At 53.9% G+C, this 21,485-nt stretch overlaps 9 protein-coding genes across 9 annotated transcripts; 4 read left to right on the forward strand and 5 right to left on the reverse strand.

Annotated features, from left to right (window-relative positions):
• Window positions 1-1,358: 1,358 nt before the first annotated feature.
• On the forward strand, window positions 1,359-3,752 carry PTC2 (PP2C family serine/threonine-protein phosphatase; the record flags this gene model as incomplete). Its single annotated transcript, XM_046085126.1, has 8 exons — window positions 1,359-1,394; window positions 1,777-2,095; window positions 2,149-2,222; window positions 2,283-2,367; window positions 2,429-2,635; window positions 2,702-2,932; window positions 3,020-3,382; window positions 3,655-3,752. The coding sequence occupies 8 exons, from the start codon at window positions 1,359-1,361 to the stop codon at window positions 3,750-3,752; spliced, it is 1,413 nt and encodes a 470-aa protein (XP_045941089.1).
• A 1,310-nt stretch (window positions 3,753-5,062) lies between these two features.
• PCT1 (choline-phosphate cytidylyltransferase) lies at window positions 5,063-6,683 on the forward strand (the record flags this gene model as incomplete). Its single annotated transcript, XM_046085127.1, has 4 exons — window positions 5,063-5,568; window positions 5,655-6,005; window positions 6,062-6,470; window positions 6,540-6,683. The coding sequence occupies 4 exons, from the start codon at window positions 5,063-5,065 to the stop codon at window positions 6,681-6,683; spliced, it is 1,410 nt and encodes a 469-aa protein (XP_045941090.1).
• A 1,128-nt stretch (window positions 6,684-7,811) lies between these two features.
• LDX57_003479 (uncharacterized protein) lies at window positions 7,812-8,963 on the reverse strand (the record flags this gene model as incomplete). Its single annotated transcript, XM_046085128.1, has 1 exon — window positions 7,812-8,963. One exon carries the CDS (start codon window positions 8,961-8,963, stop codon window positions 7,812-7,814), a length of 1,152 nt encoding a protein of 383 aa, XP_045941091.1.
• An 876-nt stretch (window positions 8,964-9,839) lies between these two features.
• LDX57_003480 (DMT family transporter) lies at window positions 9,840-11,241 on the reverse strand (the record flags this gene model as incomplete). The annotated part of the gene is made up of 2 exons (XM_046085129.1): window positions 9,840-10,898; window positions 10,987-11,241. The coding sequence occupies 2 exons, from the start codon at window positions 11,239-11,241 to the stop codon at window positions 9,840-9,842; spliced, it is 1,314 nt and encodes a 437-aa protein (XP_045941092.1).
• Window positions 11,242-11,986: 745 nt separating this feature from the next.
• UTP25 (UTP25 family protein) lies at window positions 11,987-14,397 on the reverse strand (the record flags this gene model as incomplete). The annotated part of the gene is made up of 5 exons (XM_046085130.1): window positions 11,987-12,905; window positions 12,967-13,544; window positions 13,606-13,802; window positions 13,858-14,231; window positions 14,294-14,397. 5 exons carry the CDS (start codon window positions 14,395-14,397, stop codon window positions 11,987-11,989), a joined length of 2,172 nt encoding a protein of 723 aa, XP_045941093.1.
• Window positions 14,398-14,787: 390 nt separating this feature from the next.
• LDX57_003482 (eukaryotic translation initiation factor 3 subunit F) lies at window positions 14,788-15,953 on the forward strand (the record flags this gene model as incomplete). Its single annotated transcript, XM_046085131.1, has 3 exons — window positions 14,788-14,892; window positions 14,958-15,670; window positions 15,734-15,953. 3 exons carry the CDS (start codon window positions 14,788-14,790, stop codon window positions 15,951-15,953), a joined length of 1,038 nt encoding a protein of 345 aa, XP_045941094.1.
• An 873-nt stretch (window positions 15,954-16,826) lies between these two features.
• LDX57_003483 (putative transcription initiation factor TFIID subunit 13) lies at window positions 16,827-17,736 on the reverse strand (the record flags this gene model as incomplete). Its single annotated transcript, XM_046085132.1, has 2 exons — window positions 16,827-17,278; window positions 17,382-17,736. The coding sequence occupies 2 exons, from the start codon at window positions 17,734-17,736 to the stop codon at window positions 16,827-16,829; spliced, it is 807 nt and encodes a 268-aa protein (XP_045941095.1).
• Window positions 17,737-17,970: 234 nt separating this feature from the next.
• LDX57_003484 (protein kish) lies at window positions 17,971-18,448 on the forward strand (the record flags this gene model as incomplete). Its single annotated transcript, XM_046085133.1, has 4 exons — window positions 17,971-17,973; window positions 18,097-18,206; window positions 18,261-18,342; window positions 18,425-18,448. The coding sequence occupies 4 exons, from the start codon at window positions 17,971-17,973 to the stop codon at window positions 18,446-18,448; spliced, it is 219 nt and encodes a 72-aa protein (XP_045941096.1).
• Window positions 18,449-18,923: 475 nt separating this feature from the next.
• On the reverse strand, window positions 18,924-21,380 carry LDX57_003485 (pentatricopeptide repeat protein; the record flags this gene model as incomplete). The annotated part of the gene is made up of 1 exon (XM_046085134.1): window positions 18,924-21,380. One exon carries the CDS (start codon window positions 21,378-21,380, stop codon window positions 18,924-18,926), a length of 2,457 nt encoding a protein of 818 aa, XP_045941097.1.
• Between the last annotated feature and the right edge of the window lie 105 nt (window positions 21,381-21,485).

The raw sequence follows: 21,485 nt of genomic DNA on the forward strand, positions 1-21,485 counted from the left end.
CATTTGACAAATCAAGTAAGGCATGTCCAATCAAAGTCAATATACCATAGTAAAAACTAGGATCAATGAATCGGTATGGGCGTCCGACCCTCCACATGCAGTCACGGATAGAAGAAAATTCGGTGTGTATCTGAAATTGCGTCAAGGGACAGACTCATGAAATTGATCCAAATTGAACGAATTACGGCCCTGAGCCCTTGCGTAGGAAGCGAGTCCCGTCCGGCCGTGCATGCGCTTGACTAGCCAGTATAGTAGTTGAATGGCAGCCGAGGAAGACGAAAGTGATAAGGCTTTGGAACACTGGTTCTAGAACTACCTTATTCCTTCCCCAGAGTTGGCTCGGCAATTAGCACGAGCGTAGCACGAGCGCTTCCTCGTTCCTGGCCTCGATAGGCTCGAGATATTCGATCACTCCAATGCCATGGCCATCAGGGACCCCGCTAATCACATCAACAAGAGTCTTTGTGGAGAAGGCGACTGACAGGAGGGGAGGAGTGTAAAGAACAAGGTTATTCTGGTCCAGGGAAAACAGGTTGGTTTGTGTCGAGATCCTTTGCGTTGAGGATTCGTGACACTTGGGCCTTGCTTTGGAGCTGGAGACCTGTCGAAGCAAGGACGGGGCACCTGACCGGTAAGCAAGGTACGTACCGTACAGAGTTACAGTATATGACAGTATGTATGTACTGTACTTACATGCGGTTAAGCAATAAGTAAATGCAGGCTTCCGATAAGTAAGGAAGTGTAGGTACTTTAGTTACCTAAGGTAGGCTGCCTGAAGGGTGGGCACGCGACATGCAGAATTTTAAGGCCAACAATGGCGAGATCATCAATTTTCTTAGGCCCGTCTGGTGATCATTCGGTTGGAGCCTAAGGAGGACGAACACGGAAAGAAGGTATTCGGTAATTTTCAATTTCCAGCTTCCAAGATTTGGGATTCCCCACTTGGGTCTGGGTTTGTGAAGATGAGTGTGTAAAAGTGACGCAGAGATGGCCATGGAAATCGGTCAATCTCTTACCTGAGTGCATACAACCAAGGCACCTTCTTACCTAGAGTAGGTAGTATTATACCTACAGATACTCTGTAGTCTGTACAGTGTATGCCTGCGGCTGCCTTCAGCAAAGCACGACAAGGAAAACCTTTGCCCCCGTACGCCGCCCGGGGATTCTGCCGCCCGTCACCTTCTCTCTCGTCCTTCGCTCTCCCTTTCCCTCTTCCCCCCCCCTCAGAACCACTCTTATTCCTTCCTCCTCTTCTCTTCTAGATTCCTTGCTTGTCCCTCTTTGTGTGTGATTCCCTGGCCTGAAAGTCTTTCCCTCCCCTCCCCCTCCCTCCTCTTCCCCCCTTTCCAGTCGCAATCATGGGTCAGACTTTGTCAGAGCCAGTCGTTGATAAGGTGAGTGAAAAAATCCCGATTGAACTTGCCCTTTTGCACTCCCCTCCCCTCCCCACACTGTCCTTACGCAATTCCATCCCTTCCCTATCCGGACCGCAGAACTCGCCTACCATGCTCCTCGGCCACGCCTCATCTTCCCTCGATTTATTCACTACCTATTTCCTCCTCATTGTGTTATCTCTTCGTGTCTAGAGCCTTCTGGACCTCGTTATCTCCCACCCCACCCCCTCTCCTCGGTATATTGGGCGGCACCACGCCGTGGTGATCCTCGCCTGCGGGGTCCTCCACGAGTGGAAGAAAATTTCCCGCAGCCGCCTCCCACGACGGATGCCCAGTCATCTTCGCGGTCTGCACGGTCGCTAACTCGCTGCCAACCGTCTAGGTCTCTTCCGAGGGTGAAGATGAGTGCTGTGTGTACGGCGTCTCCGCCATGCAAGGCTGGCGGATCAGCATGGAAGATGCCCACGCTGCTGTCCTAGATCTGTATGCGAAATATACGACTCCTAAAGATACCCCTTCCGAACCCGATAAACGTCTCGCTTTCTTTGGTGTATATGACGGGCATGGTGGTGATAAAGTGGCTCTATTTGCCGGGGAGAATCTGCACAAGATCGTCGCGAAACAAGACGCGTTCGCCGAGGGCGACATTGAACAGGCCTTGAAGGACGGCTTTTTGGCCACCGATCGGGCCATCTTGGAAGGTTCGTCTGGACGACGTATATATATTTCCGTTCTTTCCCACTGACTCGTCCAGACCCGAAATACGAGGAAGAGGTTTCCGGCTGCACCGCCGCCGTCAGTGTGATCTCAAAGCACAAAATCTGGGTCGTATGTCTTTCCTTCTCTGCTTGGCCGGTTGTATGGCCCGTACCTAACCCGGTCTTATAGGCCAATGCCGGTGATTCCCGCTCGGTCCTGGGTGTTAAGGGCCGTGCCAAACCCCTCTCGTTCGACCACAAGCCGCAGAATGAAGGTGAGTTGATCCGACCTTGTCCTCGGTTCCGGAGCAGTCATGCTGACGACATGAACACCAGGCGAGAAAGCTCGTATTAGTGCCGCGGGCGGTTTCGTCGACTTTGGCCGTGTGAATGGCAATCTAGCCTTGTCGCGAGCCATTGGAGATTTCGAATTCAAGAAGAGCGCCGAGTTGTCGCCCGAGCAGCAGATCGTGACCGCCTACCCGGATGTGACGGTCCACGAATTGAGTGACGACGACGAATTCCTTGTCATTGCTTGTGATGGTACGCCAACTTTCCTACGATCGCATTGACTCCCGTGTCCGCTAACCCTTCCGCCTTTCTCTTTAGGTATCTGGGATTGCCAAACTTCTCAGTCTGTGGTCGAGTTTGTTCGTCGCGGTATCGCTGCCAAGCAAGACCTCTACCGAATTTGTGAGAACATGATGGACAACTGCCTCGCCTCGAACAGCGAAACCGGTGGAGTCGGTTGCGACAACATGACCATGACCATCGTGGGACTTCTGAACGGTAGAACCAAGGAAGAGTGGTACAATCAGATCGCTGAACGGGTAGCCAACGGTGACGGCCCTTGTGCTCCTCCCGAATACGGCAAGTCTCTTGAGGAATCCACGGCCTCGAACCCCTACTGACTGAATGGGGACGCAGCTGAATTCCGCGGCCCTGGTATCCGTAACCAATTTGAAGAGAACCCGGATGACTATGAGATGGATAATGATCGTGCCCGTGGGTTTAGCGTGCGTTCTGGTCGCATAATCCTCTTGGGAGACGGCACCGAATTAATCCCTGAACAGAATGATGAGGAACTCTTTGACCAGACCGAGGAAGACCGCGATTTGCCCCGTCAGGCTCAGCACGAGTCGCCCGACTCGGTCCGGAATGAGCGCGAAGGAACCCCGGGACCTCAGACCAAATCCGACGGCCCCAAGTCTGACGAGTCCTCCGAGTCCCCCTCGACCGCCACGAAGAACAACTCCGGCGACAACTCTGGAACCACGGAACAATCTACGAGTTCGTAGTTATGATGGGGTTTTTTATCATGTCTGTGTTTTTTCTTTTTGGCTTTTGAAAACGATTCTTGTGATTTCATGACTGATTCCGCCTTTGCGATCTACCTTATCTTTCCCCCCCCCCCCCCCCCATCCCCCTTCTCTTCCCTGGAAGCGCCGTGTTACTGTGTCCTACCTTTCACCCACTCCTCCTTCTCATTTCAAACGCGCTTTTTTCTTTTCTTTTTTTCTATCCCTTTTTGTTGCCTTCTGTGATGAACTTTCCTGTGGCAGTGAGTGGGGCGGAGCCAAGCAGCGTGCAATCAGACCCAGCTGGCCAATTGTTCAGTGTCTACCTGTATAGGTTGACGGTGGAGCAATCTTCGCCTTAGAAGGAACAAGGAAGGGACCGTGTTTATTTTCCTCTTTCCCCCTCTGTTTTCTTTTTGTCTCGAAGCCGCGAGCGGCAGATCTCACGAGAGTACGTCTTGTTTCATGCCTTCCCGCAAGATACCGCCAACGCCGACCGCTATTGATGAACTTTGATATCTTCTTATGATCCTCCTACTTTTACTGCCCTTGATTTCCTCTCTCTGTTTCTTGATTCCGTCTCTTCCTTTCTCCCGAATGCTGCAGCTTTCCACCTACGGGTATGGCATCATGACGAACGAGACGACTCAGCAGAGGAGACGACGCTTTGCTTAGGCGGGCCATGTAGTATAATGACGACCGGGGAGGAGTTGTAAAGGGGAGAGGGCGACGAGACTACATATACTTGCACGCATGACGACGTACGCGGAAATCAGACCATGACATGCAAAATCGTGTTTCCTTAGGCAGGCAAGGCGTTACGTTACGTTGAAGCGAATGCCGAGCCGCGGAGTTTCTGGAATTGTGGTGGATGCAAGCGAGCTTCAAGTTGCTCATGATCCTTTTCTCTTTTTATTTTTTCTGTCATCGTTCTCATCCATTGCGTAACGGAGATAGACAATGGGCTCAAGCAGGAAGTGTGTCGGCCGAAGAGCAGAGCAGCGTAAGGAAGTTGGAAGTAAGAATCACCGCCAAGTCAAGGCCCGTTGGGGAACGCTTGACCGCATCTAGTAAGCTTCAGGGACTTAGTGGGTAACGGTACCGTACCCAGCAGGTATCGCCCACCCAAAGTCCGCGGCGGAGGGACTTCAGAGGGACCTCAGAGGTACCTTGCTCGTGCCCTGACCAATACCTGTAATATTGGTCCACCGCCGTGGGTTTTGATGACATTTTCATACGCCATGTTTCTCGGCCTCAGGAATCATCTCCTTTTTTTTTTTTTTTTTTTTTCTAATTTCTCCTTAGTCGCTTTTACCGGAAGCTCCGCCTCTTTTCGCTTTTCGTGTCCTCTCTCTCTCCATCTCTGGTCCCTCTCCTTCCTTGGACCTGGAGAAAGCCCGTGAGCGTCGTCCGTCCCGTGTTTTGTCCTACTACTACTCCTTGTTCGACCGGTTCCCTCCCGCTCGCGCTCGCAGTCTCTTATCCTACCTTCTCCTCCTCGTTCCCCCCCCCTAACCCGGCCGCTTCTTCAACTTTTCTTTCTTTTCTATCAACGCGTCTCTCCACCCCCCATTTTAATATCAATTCCTCCATCTTTATCATCTCCTCTCCACTCTCTCTCTCCTAATTGATCACCGATAGAAGTCGAGCTGTGCTCCCTCGGTCAGCCACCATGTCGTCTCCGTCGTCTGCAGGCAAACGCAAGCGCAGTGCTTCCCATCTTGCCACGAAGCCCAATCCCGCCGATCTCTTGCAGCCTTCGTCGCGCGATGCGTCCGGTGAAGAGGGCGATGAGTCGACCGCCCCCGCAACTCCCTCATCCATCAAACACAAGCAGCATGCTCCCGCTAACGTAACGTCCGCGACGACCGTCCCGCCTACCAAACGGGCCCGGAAGAGCTCGATCGACGACAGTTCGATCAATGCACAGACAGCGGAGGACCCGTCCGGAATCAGCAAAGAGGACCCCGGCGAACCCTCCGAAACCACGGTCGCCAGCAGTGATATCGAGAACCAGAGTAAGGGCCGACCCGGGTTACATGTACAGACCCGACAGGACCTGGAACCGCCTGAGAAGGCCGGTTTGCAGAATCCCGTGGGTTACACTACGAACCCGCCGCCCACGGGACGCCCGGTTCGGGTGTATGCCGATGGTGTGTTTGATTTGTTCCACATGGGGTAGGTTTCGTGTCTTTTTTTTTTTTTTCTGTCTGTATAAGCTTCCCGGTTCGCGTCCATGCTAACGCCGCTTGATGCTCGTTTAGTCACATGCGTCAGCTCGAGCAGGCCAAGAAGGCTTTCGCCGATGTGCATCTAATGGTCGGCGTTACGGGAGATGAAGAGACTCATCTGCGGAAGGGTCTCACGGTGTTGAGCGGCGCAGAACGAGCGGAAACTATACGCCACTGCAAATGGGTGGACGAAGTGATTCCCAATTGCCCTTGGATCGTGACGCCGGAATTTATCGACCAACACCAGATCGACTACGTTGCGCACGATGACCTCCCCTATGGTGCCGCGGAGGGCGACGACATCTATGCTCCGATCAAGGCCCAAGGAAAGTTCCTAGCCACTCAGCGGACTGAAGGCGTCAGCACCACAGGGATTATCACACGGTTAGTTCGGGATGCAACTTTTCCACGCAAAAGAACCAGAAACTAATCGATTCCAGGATCGTCCGTGATTATGACCAATACATTTCCCGTCAATTCAAACGCGGTGCCTCCCGACAGGAATTGAACGTCTCGTGGCTTAAGAAGAACGAACTGGAAATCAAGCGCCATGTGTCTGAGATCCGGGATAACATTCGCACAAACTGGTCGACCACCGGCCAAGAATTGGGACGCGAATTGCGGCAGCTCTGGCAGAACAGCCGGCCCGGCAGCCCGGCCCCGAGCGCCCGGAACAGCGTTGATCTGGGTAGCACTCGTGGAGGCCTGATCAGTCCGACCACGGGGGCCAAGTCCCATCTGTCGCGGGTGGAGACTTTGGGCCGTCCGGACAGCCCCGTGGGAAATGGACGGAACGAGGACTTTGCGACCGGTTACAGTCTGGGCTTGATCGGTGGTGTAAGAGCATGGGTAAGTTCCATCCCTCGTTCGATCTTCTCGAAATCCTGCGGCAATGGCAGGATACTAACGGTGGTATAGATGCGCAGCCGTCGGTCCCTTGTGGAAAGCCGAGCTCATTCTCCGACTAGCGAAGAGGAACATGACTCGGAACAAGAACGGAGCAATGGCCATGTCAGCAGTACGGCCGAAACCCCAGCCCATGCCGGGGTTCACTCCGCGTAAGAGAATGCGGAGTTCCGTATCTTTCAGTCTTCTGATTGATCTGTCGGATTTGTTTGATATTTCTGCCCACTAGAAGGTTGGATCGCAATGATCCATGTCCCTTCTGGACTAACTGGCTCGATGTAAGCTAAAAGCCACGGAACGCAACGATCTTCCTGGTTTTTGATCTCAAGGTAGATTGGGAAGAGAAATAGATCTCCGTTCTTTCTCATCCACCATCTGATCTCGATTCGAGCCAAGCACATTAACAAGAAAAGGTTAAGCTCCAAAAATAGGCAGAAAGAAAAGCAGCTCTATGGTTGCAATTTTCTGATGGATTGATATGAGACGACAATTTTGATCTCTGTGACATGCCCCGATGACATATTCCATTCTCTTCTTTTCTCTTCTGATTGGTATTACTATTGAATCTTCTCAACATAATCATTGTGGACTTTGCGATTGTTTGACTAACTGGGAAAGACGTGCATGTATCCGATTTTGGGGGCCTTTTCTCATTTTACTTCTCTTATTTAGGCCTATTGTCTCTCTCCGGTTTTTTGGTTTTCGATGTACTACTTACTTTTGTCATTGCCCTGTATGTCGACATGCAGCACTCCTTTCATCGGTTGGCATGGCGAGGAAACCGAAAGGACGCGCACGACGTGGAAATTGGACAAACACAAAGATTGGAAATGGCTGTTATTTACTCTCTAATAGATGCTTGGATAGATGGTAGGGTGACGCACGAAGGCTTCGAGACGGGCGTTTTCTTTTTTTCTTTTTTTTTTTCCTAATCTCTTTCTTCTGTTTCTATCTCTTGGACTGAGTAGTTTGGAACCGGTCGGACAAATCCGATCAAATGCAATTGTCATCTACTCTATTCTTGCACATCTAATATAACCAGCAAGGAAGGGTCTTGTGCTGTTTCAGGTGCACAGGTCAACCAAAGATCCATTCAGAGAAAGAGCAAATGTGACGAGGAAGAACAGCAACTAATCAAATTCAAATGGGGTATCTCTAAGATGCAAAATTTCACTTTTGGACGGGAAGTTCGGAGGGAAAATGGGTTGTCAGCCACGACCAACGCCACTGGTTGACGAGAGAGGGAAGAGGAGTCAAGGAAGGAGAGGAAGAGGAAGAGGAAAGTCAGGCGGCCGTGATCGCCAGACGAGGCCGCATTCTCGACCCGGCAAGATCATTCGTTTCCTTCCTCCCACACGGTCGCTTCTGCAATTGCAACTGTACGTCCGGGATGAACGGAATCGTCCCCGCGGGCGAACAGAGGATGGATCGCAGATTATCACGAAGGGCCCCGGCATCGCGCACCAGATCACCTTCCAGCACCCGTTTGGCGTAGGCGTCACAGCGCGCGGTGATGCCCAGTTCGAACGACCGCAGCCCGCGCACGCAGAACAAAGGAGCCACCCAGGGCTCGTCGATGGCCAGTCGCAGGCGCTGCTTGCCGGCGACGAGACCGCCGACGGGGTTGCCGCTGAAGCGGCCCAGGTCCAGGCTCAGATGCAGCGCTTCCAGGCCCCGGAGGGCGGCCACGCGCGACCAGAACAGGGTCCAGAGGCGGTCGTTGTGGGTGTGCGCGAAGATAGAGGTCTTCTGCTCATGGCCGGCCATGGGCTGCCACACGGGTGACCACTGGACGGTCAGGCGGCGGATGGCGCGCAGGCTGTCCGGAGAGATGCCGGCGGAGAAGGCCACGAAGGTGTTCAGGTCGTCGACGTCAAAGGTCACGTTGGCGTACAGGATCCGGGCGGCCTCGGCGTAGATGGCGCGGCAGGTGCGCAGCAGGGTCAGCGACGAGTTGCTCAGGGAGCGCGTCAGGTCCGGATGCGTGTGCGGGTACAGCATGCTGTCGGACTTGGTCCCGGGACCGATGCTAGGGTTGGTGCCGTCGGCGACGAGTCGCCAGCGGGCCTGGGTGGCGGGACAGCAGCGGCGGTTCTTGTCAATGGACGAGGCGGGCTGGCGGCAGCGAACGTGGCGGATCTTGTCCTTGACCTGCACCAGGTGCACGGCCTCGTCCCCAAAGACGTATCCGTAGATCATCAGGCGGATCTCGGCGGGTAGTTTGTGCAGCAGGCCGCAGTCCGTCTGGTCGGCCATGGGACGCGCATAAGGATCGACCGGGGTGGAGGAGGAACGGAACGGAAGGTCCACGGAGGGATCACAGATCTTGCGTTCTTGAATCAGATGGCGAACGGCCTCTTGCCATCGACGTCCAGTGGGGTAGTAGTGATTGATGGAGTACGGATCTCGCAGGATCCAGGCATCGAAGTGACGCATTCTGTATATGTATGGAATTGTATATGATTGTGTATATGATCTAGAGTATAGAGTATATAGTATAGTATATAGTGTATATGAAAGGAAAAGAAGGATATCAAAGAGGGGGAGAACCAGGAACGAGACCAGGAACCGAACCGACGAAAGGAATGGAGACAGACGAAGCCGGAAACAGGAGAGGAGATGAATATATACTCCTTCGAGAGTACAGATGAAGAGCAAGCTGGAATTGAAGGCCGCCACTGGCTGAAGGAAAAGGGCCACTGTCGTCCGGGGAAGCTCCACCGCCTTTCCTCTCATTGGACGCTCCTTCCCCCCTTCGCCGGTCAAAGTCGGGTCTGTCCGCCGCTCTGATTGGTGCCTCTCGGACCATGTCGGCGGCCGGTGCAACCCTATGATGTCATTACTGCCTCTTCGGGACTCGGTCAAGTTGGATATAGTGCCTGAATTATCAGGCTTCCTCTGTCGTTCTTCGTCATGATTCATGATTCAATCCCTTCCTCCCTTTTCTCTAACTCTCGACTCTTCCTATATAGGTGGTCTATGTCTCAGGCTTTACCCACCATACCAAAAGTCCTCCTGGACAGACCTTGTCAGACAATCAATCCCCCCAGAATGGACCAGGCAATTGAGATACCTGCCGTCATGCAAGCCATGATGCCATCCGGAGCACAATCCTCCTAGGTCTTAGTCCGACAGCCTCACTGCTGCACAAGCCATGCCAACCTGGCCTGAGCGCTGCAGCTCTGGTTTGATCCCAGTGTCGCCGGTGCATGCATGCATCGCCTTTTTGATAACATGCTTTTCCTCTTCCCGAAAATACCAATTCCCTCCAGATCGTCCGGCCGCCTACTTCGTTCTGTCTCCCCACCTCCTTCATGCATCGTTGCTCCCCCGCCTTCCTCCAGGAGTTCTTCCCCCATGACGTCGCCCAGGATCGTCGTCTACTACGTCTGAGCGCCCCTCGTTCGGCTCGTCCGTCTCTTTGGACGCCACAGCTGCTGCACCTCCATCGGACCGGGTCTCCCGCGCCATGGCCACATAGATGGCGCTGACCAGGATCAATCCCGATCCCAACCAGCTCACGGCCGACAGCGTATTATTCCAGACCACGCCATCATAAAATAACGCAAAGAGCATCTGCGTGTAGAGCATCGAGGTAGCGCGCGACCCGGAAGACGACGGCTTACGTGGCTGATCCACATCATCATCCTCATTTCCGTTATGCTCGTCGCTACCGTACGGGCTAGTAGTAGTACGACGACCCCCTTTCGTGGTCGACCGTCGCGGCGCCGGTGGCACGTACGACAACCCGGCCGTCAGCAGGAACTGCAGGAGAAATCCGCAGACCCCCAGGCCCGCCAGCAAGGTCCATTCCGTCACGGTGCCCGGCAACTCCAGCGGCACCGAGGGGATCACCAGCATGGCTACGAACGACACTATGGTCGTGAAGGTCGAGAAGTACGTGACAGACACCAGCGGATGGCAGCGCTGGCCGATCATGCGGATGGCCGAGTAGGCACACGAGGCGCCCAGCACGCCCACCAGCGCCATCGCGATCGCCAGGGACCGATGCATCTTGTCGACCGAGTCCGGGTCCGAGCTGGCGTGCGAGAAGGGCCGCGCAATCAGGACGACGCCGACCAGCGACACCAGCGCCGCCAATTGCTGCTTGCGCGTGAACGTTTCGTTAGGCATGTACAGGGAGCAGGCGTAACAGCTCAGGATGGGCGCCAGGAAGGTCAGGACGGTGGCCTCGGAGAGCGGCAGGTACTGCACCGAGTAGTAGAGCCCGTAGACGCCCCAGAAGCCCCCGGCGGCGCGCAGTAGCAGCAAGCCCAGTTCGGATCGGGTGCCGAGGGGATGCGGCACATTGGCATACCACATGTAGAGGTAGCTGGCCAGCACGGTGATGGACATGCGTGCGAAGAGAATCTGTCGCAGTGGTCAACAATCGTTAGCCCTATCGGTCGACAGGGATTGTGTAGGTGACCTGGTGTCGATCACCAAAAAGCCAACGTACCTGGAACGGACTCAGCCCTTCGCCATTGCGTCCCTGGTTCTCCAGCAATTTGGTCATCGTATTCATCGACGCCCCGAAGAACTGCGACATCATCACGAGAATCATGCCTTTGCCCTGCGCCCACACCTCGCGAGCCGATTCTCGCTTGTCATGCCACCAGGAGGATGAAGATGGCGGCTCCTGTGAACCCAGGAGAGGCTGACGCACATCATCTTCACTCTCGTCGGGCAGATTAGACCGTCGACTGAATCCCATCCATCTGAATAACCGTCGAGACGATGAGGGATCTGCATGCGCCGTGGGATGAGAAATCCGGCCAGGATCTGAAGGCGGAGTTGACATGATGATTTATATGTATCTGTAGGTAGTAGAACCTCTGGATCGTCCTTTCCCCCACCTTTATTCCTTAAACTTTATACTCGCCACCGTTCACTCTCTCGAAGACCCCAGGAACAAGGAACAAGAAGACCGTCTAAAGTCTAAATTCGATAATAATCGAGGAGCGAATATATACCTCAGCAGGATTTTTATCCGATCGATCGACCGCAAGCGCCATGACTAATCCTCATCAAGCGACCCTTCTTTTTCTGGCGGTCAGCTGAACTTCTTGCTTGGTTAGTCGGTCTTGTCCGGTTTTTGCCTCTTTTCTTCTTGACTTTTCTTTTCTTTTGCTTTTTCCCTTGTTCTTGGTTCTCATTCCATGTTGTGTGACAGGGGGTTTGAAAAAAGCAAGTATTTCAACTGGGGTTTTCCTTGCGCTTGTGGCGCTGACTGCGTAGGATCATCCGTAGGAGGCTGATGTACTCAGTAGGTACTGTACCTTTATGTGCTTGGTCATGTTATGTTATGCTGAAGATCTCTGGATAGTGGTGGTGGGATACACTATTCCTAGGAATATTGTAATCGTGGGACGTTAGTTTTATATCGTTACATACAATACACCTGCGCTGCGATCTTTCTCAATTATATACACTTGCCCCTGTTCCCCGCGATCTTCTGATCATACAAAGGTAAAGGTATCGCCGCCTCTCTCGCGCATCATATTACCCATTCGTTTGGTGCCCACGATGCGCTCCAGCTTCAGCGCGTCCCACTTGGAGAACAAGGCCCGCACGCCGCCCTCGGACGCGGCCTCGACCACGCCGGTCGGATCCAAGCCGAGCAGGGCGATCATCTCGCCGTAGAAGACCGGGTTCTCCGGCAGGCCGTACATGATCACGCGCTTGACGCCGCGGATCTGGTACCGGCGGAAGTGGTGGAAGCGCTCCGTGTACAAAAGCACCGAGTGCCGGCCGTTCATGAAGTGGGTGCGGGCGCGCGCCACGTCGCGCATGTCGGTGTACTCGGAGATGGCGCCGAACGAGAGGTTGCTGGTCTGGGTGGAGGTGGCGAAGTGGTTGCGCACGCGCACGAAGTCCAGGTACGACGGGATGAAGATCAGCGTGCCGCCGCCGTTCTTGCCGCGGCTGGACGTGATGTTGCGCACCAGCGTCGACAGCACCGTCGTCGTGAAGTGCTTGAATCGCGCGTCGGGATCCTTGGCCGGCGAGAGGCTGTCGACCCGCGAGAACGTCTGCTTGACCGACACCGGCAGCGGCACCTCCGAGATCGCGCCCGCGTACACCGGCGTCGCCTTGAGCTTGCCGCCCACGTTGTGCATGTGCGACGAGAAGACCGAGTTGATCTCCGGCGTGACGAAGGACGCCAGCATGATAACCTGCCGCAGGTAGCGCGCGTTGTTGTCCAGGTACCACGTCCGCACGCGGCTGAAGTCGCAGCCGTGGGCCTCCTTGGGCTGCAGGTTCAGATGTTTCAGGATGTAGTCGACGTGGTCCCAGTTCTGCATCAGAAGGGCGTCCGTGTGGTCGACGATCACCACCTCGATGGATGACAGGAAATCGTGATCGCGTTTCTTGGCGCTGTGGAGGGAGGTCCGGTTAGTACAGAAGCGAACGACTCCGGGGACAGGAGGAAACATACTCGGCTTGGTCCATAATGGTCCGCAGACCCAGAGGACTGGCGAGGATCATGTCGGACGCATAGAACTGCGCAAAGAACTTGAGGGTCTTGCGGGTGAATTTGAGACCGAGACGGAACATGTCGTCGTCGTTGCCGCCAAAGAGCTCTTGGAAATCCTCCGGCTTGTTTTCCCAGCTCTCATCGTCGGTCCCGGAAAAGGTGTCGACGAATCGCTTCTTGTTTTCCTGCTGCTCTGGCTGGTAGATCCGGGTGATCGCGTCTACTACCCGGACGCAGGCCTGCCTGGTGGGCAGCAGGTAGAGCACCTTGGGTCGGGTGAAGCCTTGGTCTCGGAGGTCTAGATCGGTGTCCTGTTCTTTGGCCACGCGAGCGTTGTTCTTGAGCACGCGGTCCCTCGTCTTCAGCACATGATTGGTGGCATGGACTGCGAGTAGGTCTTGCATCGCCGCGGAGTTGGATGCGGTTCGAGCGCCGTATAGGACATCCTGGTAATCGAAAATGTAGGGAGCCAGGTGCTGAGCATGCCCGCTGATATCCCGGATGTGCTCCGTCGCAGGCTCGCTGAGCTTCTTCTTCAGCTGTTTTACTGTCAGCGTCCGCCGTTTCTCCGTGCGTAGTAGAACCACCGCCGCATCTTACCTTCACGTTTGTAATGTTCTTCATGGGAGGAAGCATGGAAACATCAGTACCAAGATCCGGCACCGAATGCATCAGTTTCAGTCCTTCTGGGAGTTCCTTCTTGGTAGATCGCCACTGCTTCGCTCCCGCAGCCTGAATCTTCTCCGACAATTCGTCTTCCTTTGGACTTGAGAAATGCGCGTCGAAGGGATCGCTGTCTGCGAGATGGTTAGTATACCACGAAGGATCGTCGCAGATGAAGGGAATGGGTACCGTCTTCGTCATCGCTATTGGCCTGCCCGTCAACATCCATTTCGTCCCCGTTCTCCTCCTCATCGTCCTCAGGTTCCTGCTGCTCTAGGTCGTCATCGGCCGGCGACTCGTCGTTCTCCTCCTCATTCGTAGTCGCAACCGCGTCGCGCTCGGACTCCCGGCCCTTGTGTTCAACCTTCCTCTTCTTCCGAGCGGGACCCTTGTTATCCGAGCCGGGATTCAGTAGTTGCAGCAATTCGTTGTATGGGCGTCCCGCAGGCTGGTCCTCTTCTTCGCTGTCCGAGGATGCTCCGTCGACGGGTCCTTCGTGATCGATGTCGTCCTCAAGCTGTTCGGCACCGGGGCCTTCATCTCCGGAAGAGGATTCGTCGGAACTGAGGGTTCGAGTTAGTTGTATTGAAGGGAAAGAAGATCGAGAAGGTGGAGAGTGGCTCACTCGACCTCTTCCACTCGGGATTTTGTAAAGTCACTGCGTCGATTCGCAAAGCCACCAGGGCGCCTTCCACGGCCTCTGGGGGCACGATTCCGAGGGGGAGGCATTTGAAAAAGAAATGAAAGAAAGGAAAAGAGAGAAAGGAATAGGCAATGGACGACAGAGAGAGAGAGGGTTACTCCGTAAGGGACGGAGTAAGTAGTACTTCTAGTTCTCTCACTATTTTTTCTCGCCGGGCGGCTGGGCGGCTTATCTTATCTTAGCGCGAAATTCGCACACACAATTCGAGGCGCCGAACGAACGACCGCCCGCCAAAGAAGTCGCCCGGAACGAACTGACGGGAAAATTTGGAAGCAGCTCGATTGATTGTCCAGCAGTCTCTCTCCACCACGCCAAGTGACCCTGCCCTGACGAGAGAGTTTGCCCTGAACCCTCCATTCCTCCCTCCCCCCCGGCAACTTGCACCTTTTTTACCTCCACATCCCACCCTCCTCATAATGGCTGAATCCGATTCTTTCGTTCATCTGGCTCGTCCTTTGGGCCCCGTGGCAGTGGGGTCTGCACCGACGACCGCCCCTCTCAACGTGAACATTCAACCTCAGGTATGTTTGCGAAGGAGTATGGAAGAATATGTCAAAGGATTCCGTGGCTGACCCTACTTGCTCAGGCGCTCTTCTCGATCCTGGATCACTCTCTTCGTCGCAATGCCGATCAGGAGCGTGTTATCGGAACCCTGCTAGGAACCCGTTCAGAGGATGGAACAGAGGTTGAGATCCGCAGCACCTTCGCTGTCGGTCACACCGAAACGACGGATCAGGTCGAGGTCGACATGGAATACCAGAAGCAGATGCTGGCCTTGCATCTCAAGGCCAACCCCAAGGAAGTCCTGGTCGGTTGGTACGCCACTTCGTCCGAGTTGAACACCTTCTCCGCCTTGATCCAGAACTTCTACAGCGGCCAGGGTGACGGCACATGGCCTCACCCCGCCGTCCACCTGACCGTGTCGACCGAGCCCGGCAAGGATATCGAGACCCGGGCCTACATCTCCGCCCCCGTCGGTGTCACCGCCGAGCGCGCCGCCGACAGCGCCGCCTTCATCCCCGTCCCCTACGAGATCCGCTACGGCGAGACCGAGAAGAGTGGCCTGGAGGCCATCTCCGCTGCTCGCGACGCCGAGGAGCGTGCCACCAACCTCTTCACCGACATCGAGGCTCTGGAGCGCGCCATCGAGGAGGTTCTGGGCATGATTGATCGCGTCTCCCGCTACGTTGAGTCGGTCATCGACGAGGAGACTCCCGCCTCGACTGCCCTGGGTCAGTTCCTTCTGAACACCCTTGCCTTGGCTCCCAAGGTTGATGCTGCGGATGTCGAGCGTGACTTGTACGTTTTCTATATCACTCCTAACTCCTCGCTAGCATGGGTTTACTGACATTGTGTCTCTAGCAACAACCACATCCAGGACGTCCTGGTTGTGTCCTACCTGGCCAACACCATCCGTACACAGATGGAGCTGTCCAACCGGCTAGCAACTGCCCAGCTCACTCTGGGTGGAGAGTCCGGTGCCACCGAGGGTGGTCAGCAGCGCGGTCAACGAGGCGGCAAAGGAGGTCGTGGAGGTCAACAGCGGAACCAAGAGCGCAGCGGCGAGGAGGCTCGCGCTTAAGAATGAAAAAACAAATGAATAATATTTCAGATTTACAGGTTTCTTCATTCTCTCTCTTCTTTTCAACTGCCCCACCCTTTTCTCCTCCGGCCCAACGATTTTTCTTGCTTTCTTCAATCTCGCTATTCCTATTTTCGATGCCTTTTCTCGCTCTATCTCTTCCGTCTTCTTGTCTTTCGATACGTATCTAGGGTCCTATTTCTTTGTTCAGGGGTTTATTGTCTCTTTTGTGGAAAAACCAAAAGCATCCTGTCACTTTTTGCTCCCATCCCCTCCTCTCCTTGTCTCATATGCTTGGTCGTTGGAGCAGTATGACATCAGCAGCAGCATCGTCCTTATTAAAGGTGCGGGACCGGGACTTACAAACAAAAAAGAAAAGAGCACGGCGTATGGGAGTCAAGTCGATCTATTTGGCTTATTCAAAGTTCAGAGTGATCGAGAAATCCTCCTAAGAGAGAGAGATGGAACGAGATGGGAATAGGCCATGAACCGAGAAAGGTGATGCGGGTCTGAGACCCTTGCTTGGTTCTTTCCAATTTTGGAGGGAGGATCCTACTGAGCTCTTCTGGTCTTTGATGTGTAGATTCGAGATGATTACGACGTCGCATTTCCGGCAGCGGAATATCAATCATGATGAATGGACATATATGTGCTAGATATTATATTCTCTCGGTTCGAACTCCTTGGGTTTTATGGCCCTATCTTCGAGCAGCAAATCCTCTGTCTCAATCATTTGCAGAGCCATCAAATCATGCTCTTAACGCCCGCCGTGCAGTTAGTGGTATTTCCATATGTCAAAAAAAAGGTCCCTTATGCCCAGTGCCCTGAAACGCCTGCTTGTAAAAAAGAAACACAAATCGAGACAGTGACCTTTCAACCAGCAACCTTCCTCTTCTTCGGCGGCGCCGTATCCTCCGTAGCATCCGAGTCCCGTCTGGCGCCTCTCTTCCCCTTCCCTTTACTCTTCTTCCCATCAGCACTCTCCCCCAACTCCTCCAGCCCTTTCTTACCCGCATCCTTGAGATTCCCCACCTGGTCGTCGTTCTGGTCGAACGCCTTGCGCGCCTCCTTCAGCTCACGCTCCATGCGCAGCAGCTCCTGCACACGACCCAGCTTATTCGGGTCGCGACGCAGCGCAAATCGGAAGTCGTCGACCTTGATCTTCTGTCGGCGCGAGTAGCTCGCGTACTGCGCGGCGCCGTGGCACATTTCGAGGATGAAGTCGGTGACGATCTCGTCGAGGACGCGGACCGTTTCGGGGAGCGGTTCCGAGGGGAAGGACGGATGGGGGCTGGGATCTCCGTAGGCGAGGAGGAGGAGGCGGACTATAGATTGATTATGATCCTGAGCATTCCTATTCTACCAATTTTTCTACGGGGGGGAGGGCTCTGGGTGAGATAGGTATAGATAGAGTAGGTAGACACTCACGTTCTGATGAAAAGTTCATCTGGCCCTTATGCCGGGCGGCGCGGGCTCTGGGTTCAGCCATTTTGGTGGGACCTCCTTTCTTATTCTTCTTGTCGGTCTTCTTGTTCTTGCTGTTCTGGGGGTCTTCCTTGGCGGAGGACTGCACAGGGTCGAGACCGCGGTTGTTGGCTTCGGGCGGCTGTGCTTGCTCAGGAGTAAAGGCAGGGCGATAGCCAGCACGGATTAAAGCAGTATCTTGACGATTGAAGGGCCACGGAGGGGCAAGTTGACTGGCGACATGACCCGAGCTGGGGATCCGAGGCGAGTCGTTCTTGTTGGCGCGGTGCGCCGGGGTGCGAGGGCGGTGAGTCGCCATGATGGTGGGCAGAATGGCAGGGCGGTTGCGGTCGAGCTGGCCGATGTTTAGTTCCTCTTGTTGCACGTCATTCACTTTGCATGCTCACCTTCGTGAAAGACTGACAGGAGTGTTGGCTTTGTGGGAAACTTTTAGAATTTGCGAGATTGCAGTGAGCAAGTTCAAGTTCCCTCTCTCTCTCTCTCTCTCTCTCTGGGCTACTTCTTTCACTAGGTCTGAGACACAGTAAACGCAATGGTAAGTGAGAAAATGCGCCTTACCGTCCTGATGAGTACAGCTCGAAGCTGTCTCTAGATGGAGATGGGAATTATCCTGATGGTTTGGGTGAAATGTGTGGCTAACAACCTGTGGTGTATCTAGTCAGCTCTTTTCAATTTCCAGTCCCTCCTCCTGGTGATACTGCTCATCATCTGCACGAGCACCTATGTCCACGCTATGCTGCCAGGGTTCATGGATCGCAACCGTCATGGGTACGTTCAACTCACATGTGAATATAGTGGCCCAGGGAACTCATCTGAATGCAGATTCTTCGGGATATTCTGGAAATGCGCTCGAATCGGGGAAAGGTTGAGTCCGTACGTCAGTATCTGCTGCGTCTTGATGGCTGTAAGTAGGACCGGAAGATTCCTTTCCACACGATCTTGTCCGCGCCTTGAGGAACCTTCATCTAATGAGTCGTTTGTTGTAGGTGTCGATCTTCCTTGGTGGTTGAGATCTATCTATCAATAAATCAACTCATCCGTTCTAATTCATCTCATCTCACCCTACCCCCTCCTATTATGACTTCAAGATGGCATGGTCTTTCTTACCAGGCAATCGGCGTTACTGACTGGTCTTTTCTGTCGGTTTGGGGACTACGTTCCGTGGCCAGGAGTTGAATCTTATTTTCCTTTTCTCTGTTACTTTTGATTATATTTCGTATTGTACATAGAGGATGACTTTCTATACAGCGCAAAATGAACTATGCATCCATGTTTTTACAAGCTAAAATCTTCCCTCCTCGTGGCCAATCGCTACATGACACCAAACAAATGATCCAAACGCCAAAAGTGAGGGGAAGAGAAAGAAAAAGAAAGTGAGGTAGAGAGAGAGAGAGGGGGGGGGGGGGCGGGAAACCGCCTAGAAAACGAACGATAGACAGAAAGGGTATCTGGGGTATAGAATGGAATGTGAGCGAGGTCGTTAGGTCAGGTTTTTTTGATCAGGCGTTGCAAGCCTTGCACAAGCAACCCTTCGTCCTCGCCCTGACTCCTTTTCGCCGCATTCATCATCGCCGCATATTCTATCGCCTCGGTCTCTCTCGCCTCGGCCTCTCTCGCCTCGTCCACTCTCGCCTCGTCTCCTTCCGCCTCGTCCGCTTTTGCTGTTGGGAGGTCCCGCAAGCCGGCGTTGACCTGATCGACGGGTGGTTCGGGGTCTTTATCCAGTTCCTTGACAGCCATCCATAATCTATGCGGATCATGGAGGTAACCGAGGGCTCTCAAGGTATAGTCGTCGAATCCAAAGCCTTGCTTCTCCATGGATTTGATACTTTGAGCAATTTCATGGATGTTCTGGGTCTTGACAAGCCCGGTGATGACGGTGTTCCACGTAACCTGGTCGTATTCAACGTTGTGCTGGCTCATCATCTCCTTCACTCTTTCCACGGCATAGGGTTGTCTATTCCAGACGAATATAGAGAGCAGGATGTTCCAGGTCCAGACGGTTGGCTTGGTAGGCGTAATGACCCGCCCGTCGGGAAGTTCGACGCTTGGAACCTCTTCCGATCTTCGCAGCATATCCTGCACCAGTCGCACGGCTGGTCGCGCCCCATGCGGGTCTAGTCGATAAGCGGCCAGAAATTCGTTGTATACATGGTCTGTGGCCTGCAAGGGAGCGATGGTAGGGTGTCCCTGCCACGCGAGGGACCTGAACTTAGTATAGATGCGTAACACAATGGGCAATTGTTTCTGGCATCGGACGTAGGCCGCGATCATAATAAACAGAGCGACCACTGAAGGGGGATTGTTCTCGCCTGGCTTCTCCGGGGTGTAATGTGGCGGGAGGATGGTGAGATCTTTTAGCGGCGTCAGGTCGTACAACTGGTTATACATGTCCAGCAGCGCAAGAAACACCGTGCTGGCGGGGACGTTGGAATCGGGATTTTTCACTGTGAATACGTAACGAGCGTGGAGGAGTTTACTAGCAATGTACGGGTTGTTGTACATCTCGGGATCGCTGCGTATCTCCTCGCTCAGTTCTTCGACGCGCATCTGGTCCCCACGATCAACGGCATCCCGAAGAAGGGCCAGGTAAGTAAAACTATCGAACTCATGGCCTTCAGATTCCATGTAATGCAACATGTCCTGTCCCAATCGTGGGTCGCCCGTCTTGAAAGCGTTGGAAAGAACGACGTTCATCATGCTGCGGCCAGGCTGAATCCCCATCTCGAGGAGCTTCGGGAGAATGTAGAAATTACGCCCATCGGGGCCGTCACACACATAGTCCTGCAATAGGAGCCTACAGCAGTGGGACTGAACCATGTCGTGATCCAAGAGATAGCCATCGCGTTGTAGTCTTGGTAGGTGTGAAAGTGCCCCCAGTGCGTTTTCAATGTCACCATAGTGCACGAACTGGTTCATGAAACAGAGCCACGTCTCGGGCTTGAGGTGGTTTTTGCGCTCGAGTACGAGGTTATAAGCACGTTGTAAGTCTTCTTGTGTCGAATTTTTGATGAAAAGTCGTATGCCTCTCTGAGCCGCGAAAATGGGGGGCCAAAACTCAGGATTTAAGACGGTTTGGATCAACTTGTCAAATGTGATCCCGCGGACTCCGTGGCGCATGATTTCTTCAGAGCACCGCACTCTGAGGTAGTCTAAGCAATACCATGCCATTATGAACATCGGCCTATTCTCACTTTGGCAAGTGACATATAGAAATTGCCAGGTTAAATCGGGCGCGCAGTACAGCAGATATAGGGACAAACGCGGCCAGTGGTCTGACTTTTCCCCCTTCGTTAGCTTTTCCCAAGCTAGACGAAAGCCGTCCGGACCATCCAGCGTGAGCTTTTCGAAGAGGTTGTAGGACGCCTGATCGAGTTCCAGGCACCGTGTAGGAAGATTATCAGGACTCTGCCCTTCAATGCTGACTGCCCAAATCTGCGCAAAGTCGTCTTTCCATCGTCGAAACTCAGCTACCGAGTCGCAATACAGATTGTTCTCCCTCATTTTGTTTTCTTGTTCGATGACACCTGGCGCAAGCGATAGGTACCGTGGGCCAGGTGGGTTTTCGGCAAAGCTGGGACCGAGTCTTATAATAGGCATCCCATCCATTACTTTACCAAGACCTTCGGTTTCGGGAGTTATAGTGTGACTTGGGCGTTTCTCCCCCGAGTTTCGCCCTTTTCGGTGCCCGGTCGGACCCCCGGGGGGATAAATTGGCGGAGTGTGTCTCCGCCGTAGAGAAGGATCATGGTCCTTGTCGGTTAGCCCGTGATTGTGCGAGGATACCACATCGGAATGCGAGGAATAGTGGGCGATGGGCCGTGCCGGGAGAGTATTTCTTTTCACTTGACGCAGTGGTCCTAGGCGCAGTCTATGTCGTGGAATATAGGACAGTCCAGCATTGGCGCGGGGACGCAGAAGCTGATACGGACAAAGTGACATTCAGGATTTCGTGATCTCAGGCATTAGAAAGGTGTTAAATAAAAGAGATAGGAAAAAATCAGTACAATGACTTGAGTATTCGGCGGTAAAGTGTAGAGCAACAGG

This window comes from Aspergillus melleus (genome assembly GCF_016097325.1).
Source record: "Aspergillus melleus strain CBS 546.65 chromosome Unknown contig2, whole genome shotgun sequence".
NCBI classification, from domain to species: Eukaryota; Fungi; Ascomycota; class Eurotiomycetes; order Eurotiales; family Aspergillaceae; genus Aspergillus; species Aspergillus melleus.